At 45.5% G+C, this 14,444-nt stretch overlaps 1 protein-coding gene across 1 annotated transcript in view; it reads right to left on the bottom strand.

The window, feature by feature from the left end:
- Positions 1–14,444, bottom strand: part of LYST (lysosomal trafficking regulator) — a 377,263-nt gene that overhangs the window by 205,347 nt on the left and 157,472 nt on the right. Inside the window, 3 exon segments of the mRNA XM_075594997.1 lie at positions 1,269–1,378; positions 3,344–3,410; positions 3,911–4,122. Coding sequence (XP_075451112.1) covers positions 1,269–1,378; positions 3,344–3,410; positions 3,911–4,122 — 389 coding nt within the window.

Below are 14,444 nucleotides of genomic sequence, written 5' to 3'. Positions count from 1 at the left end.
CGAGTTGTCCCTCCTGTATTTAGTGGTCAGATGGAATTATTATTTGTATGGTTGCAGTTCAGTGCGTGTCCGGCAGATGGCAAGTCAATGTCTTTGCCCTATGGGGGACACTGAATGCTACATACACAATGTCTGAAAACAGGTGTCTTTAAGTCAAAATAAAAAGTATAGACATTGCAGTAATCTATTGTTAAATGACCTTGTTCACGCAAGACTATCAAATGTAGGCGTTTCAAATTTTATTACAAACCAGAATGTACTGTACTTTATTTTACATTGCCTTGACTGCTGACTGTTGCATTGCATTGGACATACATGATGTCAACTCCTTGTAGTAGACCCCAATGATGTTTCGCATACATTATATTTTCTGCAATTAAAGCAGGGACAGATAGAAAGGCAACTTTATCTGATTTCAATTAAATACAGTTGAAGTACATACAGTACTGTACATATGTGTGATATTGGATCGTGCGCACATGAACAGGAATAAGTGACGGGTTGCATTGCAGTTAGATTTTTAAGACACAATAACTTGCGATCGCCGACTTGCGTTTCCGGTATTGCAGACAACACTAACATTTCAATTTCTGCCCTCTTTCAAATAACGGGTAAATTGCGTGAAAATTAAGAATTGCCACTGGGATAGGCGCGGGTTAGGATGCCATACGGGACTCGCAAAGTTAAAGGGCCAGAACCGGCAGTTTCATCTGTAGTTACATAGTAGATGAGGTTGAAAAAAAAACATATGTCAATAAAGTGCAACCTACTGTATGCTAAATTTAGACGACAGATACTTTATCCTATATTTGTACTTGCAGTATACGGATCCAGAGGAAGGCAAACAAAAAACCCCAGTGAAATATCATGTAATGATATCTCATATGGGGAAAAATACATTCCTTTCTTACTCCAATAATTGGCTTACTCTCTGGATCAACTTCCTTCCCATGTTTACTTCCCATGTATACCTTTCCTTTCTAAAAAGATGTCCAAATTTAATTTTTACGGTATCTATTGTATTTGCCATCAAATCACAAATGTTTGTTCTGCTATGTATTTTACATTGTTTTTGTAACACTCCCTGATGTAAGAAACACCAAGTGATTCATACACTGCAAATATCCAATGTTTAGTCTGGACTCCGAACAAATTTACAATACTTTAAATGTTAAGGTACAGTATGTGTTACATTGATGAATCACAAAAAAAAAAAAAAAAAACAGAATAAAAAATAGAAAAAATTGTGCGTTTCATTTTAAACTTACGATTGGTAATGTTTTCTCCAAAAAAAATCTGAGGAAGAGGGCTAGCTCATCGGAACAGGTTCTGTAGCTCATTAAGGATACCAAGAGATCGATCAGTACTTCATGGCATTCTAGAGAAGGCAGAGAGTTACTAATATATGGCATCAGATAAGTAATTCACACATCCACAAACATCTGAACAGGTAGCTGTTCTGAAATACATCTATTACACAAGTCAAGGTAGTAATGCCATCTCAATTGTTTTATTGATTATCTAGGTAATTGGAACCAAGGGGGGGCCCAGAGTTCAACCGTGTTATATTCCACTCAGGAGACTCTGCGGTTACTGAGATCATTACTGCATTCATTGCCGGCGTGAGAGATGAAGCTGGTTAAATGTGACTTTTTAAATCCTACAGGTTCCGTGTGCCAATAGGAAGCCACATCATTATTGGTTCTAGATTCTTATTGGTCAAACAGCAATGGCCATATTGACTGTCAACCAATAGTAATTATCTCATTAACCTGAGCTGAAAGTAGGGTGGTTTAGCTTTGGGGGATCGCCCTGGTTCCAATTGCTGCTTTAAAGTAATAAGGTTTACTCAAATTTTAATAGCCCTGTATCAATTGAAAAAATAAATCCCCCCAAAAATGTTTATCCAGAAGGTACAATCTGAAGGAAAGCTACATCTACTTTTCCCAGTGGACAAGAAATGGTGTTCATTGCACAGGAGGTATGGACTTCTTGGCTCACCATTTTATCAATGACTTCTACCTATGGGTAAAGGCATTCTTGCTGTATCTAGCTGGTAATGCCTCTCACTATTTAAAGTTCAAATGTAATCTAGTTTATCTATATAATTTATTTTGTGAACATCTCCATTACAGATAATTTTGCAACGAATAAAAGACGAGGACAAAATATCCAACAAAAATATTCCTCTTTCGAACCAAGAAATATAAAAGAGCAAATTGTTAAATGCACTAAAATAGAATTGAGATGAAAAATGGTTAATTACATATAAATTACCGGGTTATTCGCAAAAATTAAATGAAAGAAAGAGTAGTATTTAAAGGGATATGGTGGAAATATTTTGTATACACGGTCACACTCCAACAGCTCTCCCCAGAAAAACTATTCGATTGAAAGCACAGTGTATATTGGGCGAGGTCCATTGATCTACACAAGACAACAAATCCCACCGCCATACTGCCATGTTCATAAACAATGTTTCAAAAGGTAAACAAATTCTATGCTTACCAAGTTATGGTAATTAGATTTTTCTCTGGCTCAAAAACTGCCAAAGCTTATCCCTTGATACACCCTCATCAATACAGTGTGTCACCATTATTCAAGTTCAAAATCTTTAAAGTTGATGCATTCCTTCCAGTAAAGATCTTTCTCGTCTGTGGCTATTACCATCTGTTGTCATCAAATAGCAGTGAATGCAAATGGATGCCCCTAGAGAAATACTTCCTGGCAAACCTACACTGTGTAGGTTTGTAGATAGTAATCACTTTCCCTGAAGCTACAAAGTGAACATTCCTAATTTGGACAGTCTTTCTTTGACTTTGCAATGTGGTTGCGCTTTCTAGTTCCACGATATACTGTACAGTATGCAACTGTGGCCAGGATTCATCGAGCCGCAATGACAGTAACCTCCTAATTGTGGTGCAATACCCCACATCGCAGCTTGATGAATCCCGACCTGTATTCCATATTCAGTGTGCTAGATGTGTAGAGAGGTCTAGAGAGGTCTAGAGGTCCATCCATGCAGGAATAACATTGTTTGCTCCCTCCAATCTTTCCTCATTTTTTTGCAGTCTGGTATTTCATCTTGTTGAAATAACTATTTTGTTCAATCTTCAGTATTAAATGCAAGTGTTTTAGAGACAGGTTTTACAGAACATTTGAAATTCTATTAAAAAATAAAAAGTTGTAAAATAAGGGAGATGTAATTATCATGACCACACTTCTAGCTATTTAGTATTAGAATACCTAAACAAACAACTGAGAATGTAGTCAATTCTGACTTCGTATTAAGAAAATTAATGAACACACCGATATTGTAGAAGTTACAAATATAATCACTGACCTAACAAATCAGGATCGGTATTTGTCAAAATGTGTTGAAAACCCATCAATAAAGTTTTTATTGTTCCCTGCAAAAGGAAATGAAACAAAACAAAAAAAAAACTGTCAAAGAACAAAAAATAAATAATAATCTAGACATATTAAATTATTTGAGGCAAAGTGTAGTGTAATATATTCCAAAACATTTAAGCCCGCATTAACTAAGCGGTTTTATTCCATAAAACAAGTTGCAGAGTCCTGTAAGGCTGTAAGTCCTGCAGAATTGTGTTTTATGGGATAGAACTGCTTTATAAATATGGCCCTTAATCACAATTCTGCCTAGCGATTTGTTGATTTTGTGTCTTACTTATGTATTTATTCAAATAGCAAGATGCGTTACTGTAAACGGAGATACTGAACAGAAGCTAGCAGTGGGTGATTAATGACCAGAAATATAATTTATTAATGCTATTGAACCAGTGCCAGAAATTAAATATCACTATCCTGAAAGCTAACAGACAAGCAAAGTATACTACTGAATATATCTGAATAGCAAACATTGGTCATTAAGTAACATAACATACTGTACCTGTTGTATTAGTAACATTGCATTTCTTTCCTTGGTCCTCATTATTTTCAAGAAACTATGAAACACATGGGTAACCAAGCTTGAGTTCGTGTGGTCAGCGGAAAGTAAATTCAGTTCTAAAGTACAGATTTCAGGATATAATAAGTCTCCATGTCTGCTCTGATCTCCTTGATCAATGGAAGTGCCCAATCCTCCTGACTCTGTTTTAATTTCTGTAAAGGGAGATGACAGTTAAAATATTAACGATGGCTAAAAACTGTAAACATCAGACAGGAAAAAGGGGAAGTGGATGATCTTGGGATGCTTAAGTGAAACATCTTTGATGAAAAACTGTCCTGTGTATGCAGGGCCGCAGACAGATTTCCCGGGGCCCAGGACTAGAGTTACATCTGACCCCCCCCCCCCCCCTCCTAACCCCCCGCCACGGCGGTATTGCGAGCCCCCCCCCCCCATTTCACACTTCATGAGTCCCCTCTATCTCCCACCCTCTTCCCATGTATTTCTCCCCCTCCGTCTCACTCCGTTCCACAATCCCACCCCTTCCCGCCTCGCATATATTTCTCTCCCCTGCGTCTCATTCTTACACCCCCTTTTCCTCACTTCCTCACCTCGCTCTGTCCTCTCACGCAACCCAATACATTTTAAAAAGCCCCCCCTATCCCCCCCAATACATTTTTAAAAGCCCCCCACTCGCCCCCAATACATTTTTAAAAGCCCCCCACTCCCCCCAATACATTTTAAAAAGCCCCTAATACATTTTAAAAAGCCCCTAATACATTTTAAAAAGCCCCTAATACATTTTAAAAAGCCCCCCAAGACATTTTAAAAAAACCCCAATACATTTTAAAAAGCCCCCCACTCCCCCCAATACATTTTAAAAAGACCCCCACTCCCCCCCAATACATTTTAAAAAGACCCCCACTCCCCCCAATACATTTTAAAAAGCCCCCCCAATACATTTTAAAAAGCCCCCCCACTACATTAAAAAAAAAAAAACTCCAATACAATAAAAAAACTCCCCAATACATGTTAAAAAGCACCCCCACTCCATTTTAAAGAGCCCCCCACCCCCCAATACATTTTAAAAAAGCCCCCCCACTCCCCCCAATACATTAAAAAAAAACACTCCCTAATACATTTTAAAAAGCACCCCCACTCCATTTTAAAGAGCTCCCACCCCCCAATACTGTACATTTTAAAAGCCCCCCCAGTCCCCCAATACATTTTAAAAAGCACCCCCACTCCATTTTAAAGCGCTCCCACCCCCCCCCAATACATTTTAAAAGCCCCCCCCAGTCCCCCAATACATTTTAAAAAGCACCCCCACTCCATTTTAAAGAGCCCCCCCAATACATTTTAAAAAGCTCCCCCAATACATTTTAAAAAGCTCCCCCCTCCTCCCCAGTAAAATTTTAAGTCCCCCCACTACCTCCAATACATTTTTAAAAGCCCCCCACTCCCCAATACATTTTAAAATGGCCCCCCACTCCCCACCCCCAATACATTTTAAAACGCACCCCCACTCCTCCCCAGTAAAATTTTAAGTCCCCCCACTACCTCCAATACATTTTTAAAAGCCCCCCACTCCCCCAATACATTTTAAAATGGCCCCCCACTGCCCACCTCCAATACATTTTTAAAAGCCCCCCACTCCCCCAATACATTTTAAAATGGCCCCCCACTGCCCACCCCCAATACATTTTTAAAAGCTCCCCACTCCCCCAATACATTTTAAAACGGCCCCCACTGCCCCAATACATTTTAAAAAGACCCACTCCCCCAAAACATTTTTAAAAGCCCCCCACTCACCCAATATTTTAAAAAGCCCCACACTTGCGCAATACATATAAAAGACCCCCCCATACATATAAAAAAAGACCCCCCCGGAGCGCATGCGCGAGGTTGGAGAGCATGGAGGCATAATTCTATAGCTCTGTGCCCCTCTCCAACAGAAATAAACGGACAGAACGCAATATTGCACCAAATTTCACTGAAAATACCCCATAAGCTGCAAGAAGTCCCCAGGATGTCGAAGAAATCGACGAAGACCCCCGGAAAGCGAGGGCTACCAGAATATTTTAATGAAGGGAAAACCCGCAGGGCAGTGACAGCAATGGCCCCCGCATCGAGGACAGGCTCCGAGTCGGAAGGTGAGGGAAACCCGGACGACCAGGGGCTCCTATCGGCCAGGAGATGTGATATTGAAAGGCTCTATCAGGACCTAAAAGATGTGTTACAAGCTGAAATACGAGCCCTAGCTAAAGAAGTGGGGGGCCTGGGAACCCGGACGCAAGAACTGGAGGTGCGGGTTGACAAGAACACTAAGGCCATTCAAAAAACCTCTAAAGTCACAGCGGATCTGCAATCTCAGATAAATGAACTCCGCGAACGGCAAGAGGACGCGGAGAACAGGGATCGCCGGAACAATGTGCGCCTCCGCGGGATCCCAGAAGACAGAGTGGACTGCGAGGAGTTCGTAGAGCGGTGGTTGGCGCACGTTTGCCCGGAGGCCCCTAAAGATAAATTACTGATGGACCGGTGTCATCGGGCGCTGCGTTCAAAACCCCAACCCAATGAGCTACCAAGGGACATCATAGTGCGTTTACACTATTACCGCACCCGGGAAGAGATTTGGCAGAAATCTAGAAACACGCCTGTCATGGAGTTTGAGGGGGCTAAAATCGCTGTCTTTCAGGACATCTCACCTATCACGCTGGCTCGCCGAAGGGACCTGTGGCCCATCACCAGGGTACTGCGGGAGAAGGCAGTCAGATACCGCTGGACTTTTCCCTTCGGTCTCATGGTGATTCGCAATGGCCGCCCTCTTCACCTAAAAGCCCCTGAGGAGGGAAATAAATTCCTGCAGAAGCTGGGGCTGGCTCCTGGTACCACAGCTGCCGACCCAGACCCCCCAGCGATGGACCCAGCATGGACCACAGTGGGAAGCCCACCCAGAGGAGAGACCGAGTGAAGCGGACTCTGACACCCTACCAGGTCCAAAACCCCGAAGTTGCAAAGTTAAGATGAAATATGTTTTTTTCTTCTTCTCCTGTTGCCCCGTTTAAGTTGCATTAGCCCCGACGCTGACACGGTAGAACCCCGTATGACGGAGACCCCCACGATAAAGATCCCTATAAGAACCGTCTCCGGGTTAAAAGCGAAGCTACAATGCACCCTGGAAAAGAAAAAACAATAGGACTAATTACTCACCTCGTGGCCCAGTCATGGCGCCTAATCCAGCGATGGAAGGTCCCCCAGCGTGAAACGCAGAAGGAGGTCGAGGAGAAGGCGGGAATCCCTCTTCAGGCGGGAAACTAGATCGAGATGGAGGAGCGGCTTCAGAGGCGTCCGCCTCGCAGGTCAGCCCAATCCAAGATGGTGGAGGAGGAACATCGTCACCGGAAGAGGCGGGAGTAACGGCGGCCATCTTACGAGGGGCGGAATTGCCGCGGACAACACAGAGGGACGGCGCAGAGATGCCGTCACAGCCCCTGAGGAGATGGCCACGGGAGAACAGGGGCCACCGGAACTCGGCCGTGTCGGAAGTCAGGAGAGTCTGCGCAGACGTTGCGAACTGGCCCGTATACATCCCCATGAACAGGGAGTGAGACTGAAATAGGGACATGGCGCGAACAGAGACGAGGGGAGTAGTGGCAGACTGCGCCCTCTAATATAGCGAGAGTGGAGGAGGCTAAGAGGAATAGGCATAGGGGGCGGATAGCTGGGTAGAGGAAGGATAGGAAGGGGTAGAAGGGCAAAAGAATAAGAGTGGCAGTAGTGGAAGTTGTAAGATGGAAGGGGGAAGTGATCAGTAGTGGCGAATAAGGTCAGGAAAGGTGAAGGCAGGTTGCGAGAAAAGACGGGGGATGTGTACAGAGAGCAGGGCGAGAGTAAGTTAGGAGATGGGAGAGAGGCGGAGGGAGCGAAGAAGCGGAAGTAGTACTGTAAGTGAGAAGGGCGAGTAAGTAAAAAAAGAAAAGACATTACAGAAAGTGTAGTCAGTAGACGGATGAGGTATGTTAAAGAAGGAAGGGGAGCGCAAAGGAACACGGAAAGAAAGAGCCCACAGATGACAGACGGAAGGATAAAAATAGCCGGGGAAATCAGGCGACGAGGGGGGAGGTAAGAAGAGAAGAGATGCAGGCACTGAAGAACTTTCCCAAGCAAGGGTGTTCTTAAAAAGAGGGAGGTAGCACAATCCCATTCCGAAGGCCATGAAAGAAGGGGAAGAGAGAGCTAGGGTAGCTGAATGGGGATAGGTAGCCCCAATAGATACGGAAATAGGGGAGAAAAGCAGTGCCCGAGAACAGGGGCAGGATACCGCTAAGGGGTCGTGTTATAGTTAAAGTTCTAGTTGGGGTTCCACGTTCTGTCTATAGATTCTGTCAGCTAACCGGAGAGGGGGCGGGGGGTTATAACCCGGCCCCGACCTCCGCATGTACTCCAGGTCGGGACTAGCCAGTCTTAGGCTAGTGGTTACCGACGAAGCCCCTTGGGAGGGGGAGGCGGCATGGGAAGGGGAGGGATGCCAAGTGAGAGGGCGGTCGAGCTCCCCCGCCGTTTACCCAAGGGCTAGGATCGCAGGACTAGGGTACTGGTACCTAAGTCATGTGACCATTGTTCTAATATTTGTCTTGTTATGTGTGTATATGTTTCCCTCCCCACCCCCCTTGTGTGTCAGTCCCCCTATCCCCCTAGCTACCGACACAGCTCCGGCGACACTGGAGAGGAGAAGGCCATCTGAAGGCCGGAGACGGAAGCGGCAGGCGCAAAGAACCCACCGGAGACAGCGGCCGTTACACAGCTCACCCACAATATACAGCTCAGATGAGTAATGATATTACTATGGTTTCCCATAATGTGAAGGGTTTTAATAGTCCTACTAAACGGAGAATTGCTTTCAGGGATTACAATCGGCGGAAAGCTGACATTGTCTTCCTACAAGAAACGCATTTTTCCCGTCTAAACCACCCAAAGTTCCTCGATAAAAGTTATAGAACATATTATCTTGCATCCGCAGATGTCAAAAAAAGAGGGGTGGCAATTATTATACATAATAGGCTCGCCTTTACCATAGAGAAACAACATGCTGATATACAGGGTAGATTTCTGATCTTGACGGGCACTATACAAGGCCAGCAAATCACATTAGCAACCATCTACGCCCCTTGTGAACAGGACTCGGTTTTCTTTGAGCAATTTTTTGCTAAACTGTATAAACTAGCTAAGGGCAGTATATTCCTTGCGGGAGATTTAAATCGAACACTGGACCCTGACTTAGACAGATGCACTCAATCTAACGCGGCCCACAGACAGGACTTACTAACAATACGCGACGGCCTCCAGGTTTGCCAGCTGATAGATATGTGGCGGGAGCAACACCCAACTTCCAGGGAATACACCTTTTACTCGCACCCCCATGACAGATAGCCGCATAGACTACTTCCTAGTATCAAACAGAGTGGTTCCAGTGGTGGGCCATACAGAGATCCACGAGATCTCGTGGTCCGACCACGCACCTATTGAGCTGAGGTGCACACTGATAGGGCTCGACAGACCCGGAGCAAACTGGAAGCTCAACGAGCTTCTTCTCAAAGCCCCCGCTACTGAAAGGGCGATACGGGACCGGATAAAGGATTTCTTTAGAGAAAACATAGGAAGCGTACAATCGCAAGCCACACTCTGGGAAGCCCATAAGGCTACTCTCAGAGGATTTCTTATGAATATAGCTGGCAAGAGGAAGCGGGAGAAAACTATTAAAATAAAAGAGCTGCAGGCGAAATTAACACTCCTCACTGCACAGCATTCCGTGGATAAAAACCAGCACACGTGGCAGGAATTGATAGATACTAAGGCGGCCCTTAATCTAATGTTATCATCCCAGGCCGAGAGGGAGTTGACCTGGTCCAAGCGCAGATTTTATGAAAAAGCCAACAAGCCAGATACCTTACTAGCCAATAAGCTCCGAAACAAGCTTCCAAATTTTAGGATAGCGGCAATTAAAACCCAGCGGGGTGACCTTACCTCCGATCCGAGACAAATAGTGGAAGCATTTAGACAATACTATGCTACACTATACGATGGAGATAAGGTCACCCACAACCAAAAAACATCAGCTACGTTACAGAGGTTTCTAGCTGAGGCACAGCTTCCGACCCTGGGCAGGGTTGAAAGAGAGGCCCTACAGGGTGATTTCACCCTGGAAGAGATTACAGAGGTAATTAAGTCCCTCAAACCAGCGAAGGCTCCAGGCCCTGACGGCTACTCCAATTTGTACTATAAAAAGTTTTGTAAAACGCTAGCCCCACACCTATTGAAATTATTTAATGGGATCCTGGAGGGAGAGCCCTTCCCGGCTCAGATGCTCCAGGCGTCTATCTCAGTGATCCACAAACCCGGTAAGGACCCGGCAGACTGCAAGAGCTACCGGCCAATCTCCCTGATCAATTCGGACCTAAAAATCTTCTCCAAACTGCTAGCAAACAGGGTGGGTAGTGTCCTTCCGGGCTTGATCCATCCGGATCAAGTGGGCTTTATCGCAGGCAGACAGGCAGCAGATAACACCAGGCGGGTAATTGATCTGATAGATTTGGCGAAAAAGAAAAGTATACCGTCAATGGTGTTGAGCCTGGATGCCGAAAAGGCATTCGATCGTATTGATTGGTCCTACTTACGAGAGACGCTTGGAGTGTTTGGGTTCGGGGGCCGCCTCCTGGAGGCAATAATGGCACTCTACGCAGGACCCACAGCTAGGGTAAGACATCAGGGCTTCCCTTCAGAATTATTCAATATTCGCAGTGGGACCCGTCAGGGTTGCCCGCTGTCCCCATTACTTTTTGCTCTCTGTATTGAACCCCTCGCAGCCCATATCAGACTAAGCCCCAATATAACAGGAATCCAACTGGGAGAGCAACATCACAAGGCTGCATTATATGCAGACGACGTGATCCTAACTATCTCTAAACCGTTGACGTCCCTGCCCAATGTCTTTGAGATCCTGAGCACCTTTGGCATGGTCTCAGGGTTCAAAATTAACCAGGCTAAGTCAGAGGCGCTCAATATCAACTTGCCAAAACCAACTGAAAAACTACTGGAACTTAACTTTAATTTTCAATGGCAAACCTCCGCAATCAAATACTTAGGGGTATACATCACCAGGGATTACAATACCTTGTACAAGGCAAATTTCCCCAAGATGATGAAGAAGTTAAAGGAGGATCTCAGGGTTTGGGCGGGTTACGGGATATCTTGGTTTGGCAGGATTAACAGCGTAAAGATGAATCTGTTGCCCAAGCTATTATATCTGTTTCAAACCCTACCAATACCAGTAATTAAATCAGAGATCCAAGCCCTTCAAACTCACATCATACAATTTATTTGGAATAAAAAACGCCCACGAATTGCAAGAAGTCTACTGACAAAACCAGTGACAAAGGGAGGACTATCGGTACCTTGCTTGATGGCGTATTATAAAGCGGCACAATTGACCCAAATCATTCTGTGGCATGCGGACCCCACAAATAGAAGATGGACAGAATTGGAGGGAGAATGCTGTGCGCCAGTTGCACTCCATAACTTGATCTGGCTACCAAAACGATGCAAAAAAGACATTGGAACGCCGCTCTGCGCAGTGGCGAACTCCTTAGCGGTCTGGGAGACATCTAAATTTAAAGCTAACTTAACCACCCCCCACACATTAATGTCCCCCCTATGGGGCAACCCGGACTTTGCTCCGGGGCTGTTGAGCGATAAATTTGTAAAGTGGACGCAGGCAGGGTACAATCGATTAAAAGACCTGGGGGGTAAGGGATCTATCAAGACGTTCGATTGGTTCAAAGAGACATCAAATTTCCCAAATTCAGAATTATTTAGATTCCTCCAGGTCAGGGCATTTTATAACAAATTTCCTGTTCGTCCTGCACGAACTAATTTTGAACAGCTGTGCTCCAGATCAACGGACACACGAGGACTGACATCTCGGATGTACAGGGAGGTAGTCTGTCCGGCTCATATAGACCGCCCCCGACTGCGATACATGCGACAATGGGAGACAGATCTAGGGGATAGTTTAGAGGACGAAGACTGGGACCACATATTGCAAGCTGCCGCAAAGAGCTCAATATGTGTCACGTTGAAGGAGAACGCATATAAGGTCCTAATGCGGTGGTACCATACCCCAGTGAAATTAGCTAAATTTGTCAGGGGTTATTCGCCGCTCTGCCCAAAACAGTGCGGGGAATCGGCTGACCTTAAACACATGCTGTGGTCTTGCGCAAGGGTGGCCCCGATTTGGGAAGCAATTCGAGACTGGCTGCAAGGGATTCTCGAATTAGAGATCCCCCTGGACCCGTGGCTGTTCCTAGTGGGCAGGCGGCCTCAGGAAATGTCTAGAAAGACACACAAACTGGTCACGCACTTCGCGACCGCCACCCGGTGTGAGATCGCAGCATTGTGGAAGCAGAATAAGATTCCATCTATCCCCAAAATCAGGAACCGAATTTGGCAAGTGTGCCAGATGGAACAGTTGACGAGTTGGGTCAATGACTCTGGCACCAAATTTCTAAAAGTCTGGAGCCCGTGGCTAGACCAATCCAACATCCCGGGGGTGGACGCCGCTACAATTCTGCATTAATATACACAAATGCGTTCTCCTTGGACGGGACAGACAGGACATTGACGTAAGGATACACTAGGTAGTGCCACCCAGGAGTTACAATAGGCAGTAAGGTCAGCAGTGCCATGAAGTTGTCGCATCGGATCGCAGGAACCCTTCTCCAGAAGCCGGCAAGAGCACCCCTCCTCCCTCCCCCTCCTACCCTCTGTACCACCCCACCAGTCCAGTGAGTCCAGTATGTCTTGTCCTGCTTCCCTTTATGTCGTTCGTCTGATGCTGTCATTGTTGACGGTTGTTAAAAGTGGAATATCTGTAATGTACGCCTATGGGAGGTGTGTTTCTGTATATCTGATATCCACAAATAAAAAATGAAAGTTGAAAAAAAAAAAAAAAAAGACCCCCCCAATACATATAAATAAGACCCCCCCCACTTGCCCAATACATATATTTTATTAAAAACAGACTTACCTTTGGGTTAGGTCCAACCTGTGACCAAGCCCAGCTGCCGGTCCTCTTGCGGCCTGGCCATGGCTCTCACTCACTGCAGACCTCTCTCCCTCTGCGTCGCGTCTCCCTCCATAACCATTGCGCGCCGGATGCTGGGCCAAGCCTACTTCCGGCGTGCTGATGTCATAGAGGCCCGTCGGTGTGGGACAGTGATAGAGATCTGCAGTGAGTGAGAGCCGGGAAAGGACCGGCAGCCGCACCTGACCAGAGGTCGGGCCCAAGTTGCTGGCCGCCGGGCCCCCCGCTACCACCAGGCCCGGGACACCTCTACCTTTGTTACCCCCCTGTTGGCGGCCCTGCGTGTATGAATTTAAATATGTCTTTATTTATATAGTGCCAATTATCTATATAGCTATTCACAGTAGTAATAAATTTGACAAAATAATAAAACAAATAATAGGAATAAGTGCTTCAGACATGAAATTAACATTAGGAAAAGGAGTCCCTGCCCTAAAGAGCTTACAATCTAAGTGGTAAGTAGGAAGAACGAACAGACAGTAGAAAAGTGTTCTGGTAAGTGTGTCTGCAAGGGGCCAAGGTCGATGTATGAGGTGTATAGTATCAGACACGGAGCTACCCATATGCATAGTAAAGGAGGTGGGTTTTAAGATGTATCTTAAAGGTGGATAGAGAGGGTGCTAGTCAGCTATTGAGGGGAAGGGCATTCCAGAGATGTGGGGCTTTAGATACAAAAGGGTTAGAGAGAAGATATCCTTATGCAGAACGCAAGAGAACGCAAGTGATGGTGTATAGTGAGATATTAGGGCTGAGATGTAAGGAGGGGCAGAGGAGAGTATAGCCTTAAAAGTGAGGAGAATTTAGCGTGTAATACGGGTTGATAGAAAGCCAGCAAGGGGATTTCAGTAGGAGAGACATGGCGACAGATTTAGGAGAGTAAAGTGATTCTAGCAGCATCGTTTACGATAGATATAAGGAGAAATAGGTGATAGGCAGGAAGGCTGGACAGCAGGACAGCAGGAGGTTACAATAGTTGAGATGGGAAAGAAGGAGTTTCTGTGTTAGTTTTAGCAGTAGAGCGACAGAGGAAACGGCATATCTTGCATATCATGTTTCTCAATGTCATGTTGTGTGAATTAGTATCTTAACACAAGCATGCACAGTTACTAAAAACATTTGTTTCACCTCTTACAAAAAAATAAAAAATAAAAAATAAAAAGCACTGCAAGCTGCAACATACCGTAGGTTGAAAGTCTTTGGTCCAAACTTGCAGGGGTCCATGATGCTGCGGTCCCAGTAATGTCTGTGACACGCACGCCCGGCGGGGGGGGCGGCGAGTCCACAGCGCTAACCGCGATCTGCGGTCTGACATGGAGAGAGGGAGCTTGCGACGGGAGGGGGCGTGGTCGGGGATTTGCGGGGGTGTGGCCATTACGTCAAGCGGCTAGTTCGCCC

The sequence above is a fragment of the Ascaphus truei genome, chromosome 4, assembly GCF_040206685.1.
Source record: "Ascaphus truei isolate aAscTru1 chromosome 4, aAscTru1.hap1, whole genome shotgun sequence".
NCBI classification, from domain to species: domain Eukaryota; kingdom Metazoa; phylum Chordata; class Amphibia; order Anura; family Ascaphidae; genus Ascaphus; species Ascaphus truei.
This window is presented reverse-complemented; position numbering and strand designations above follow the sequence as displayed.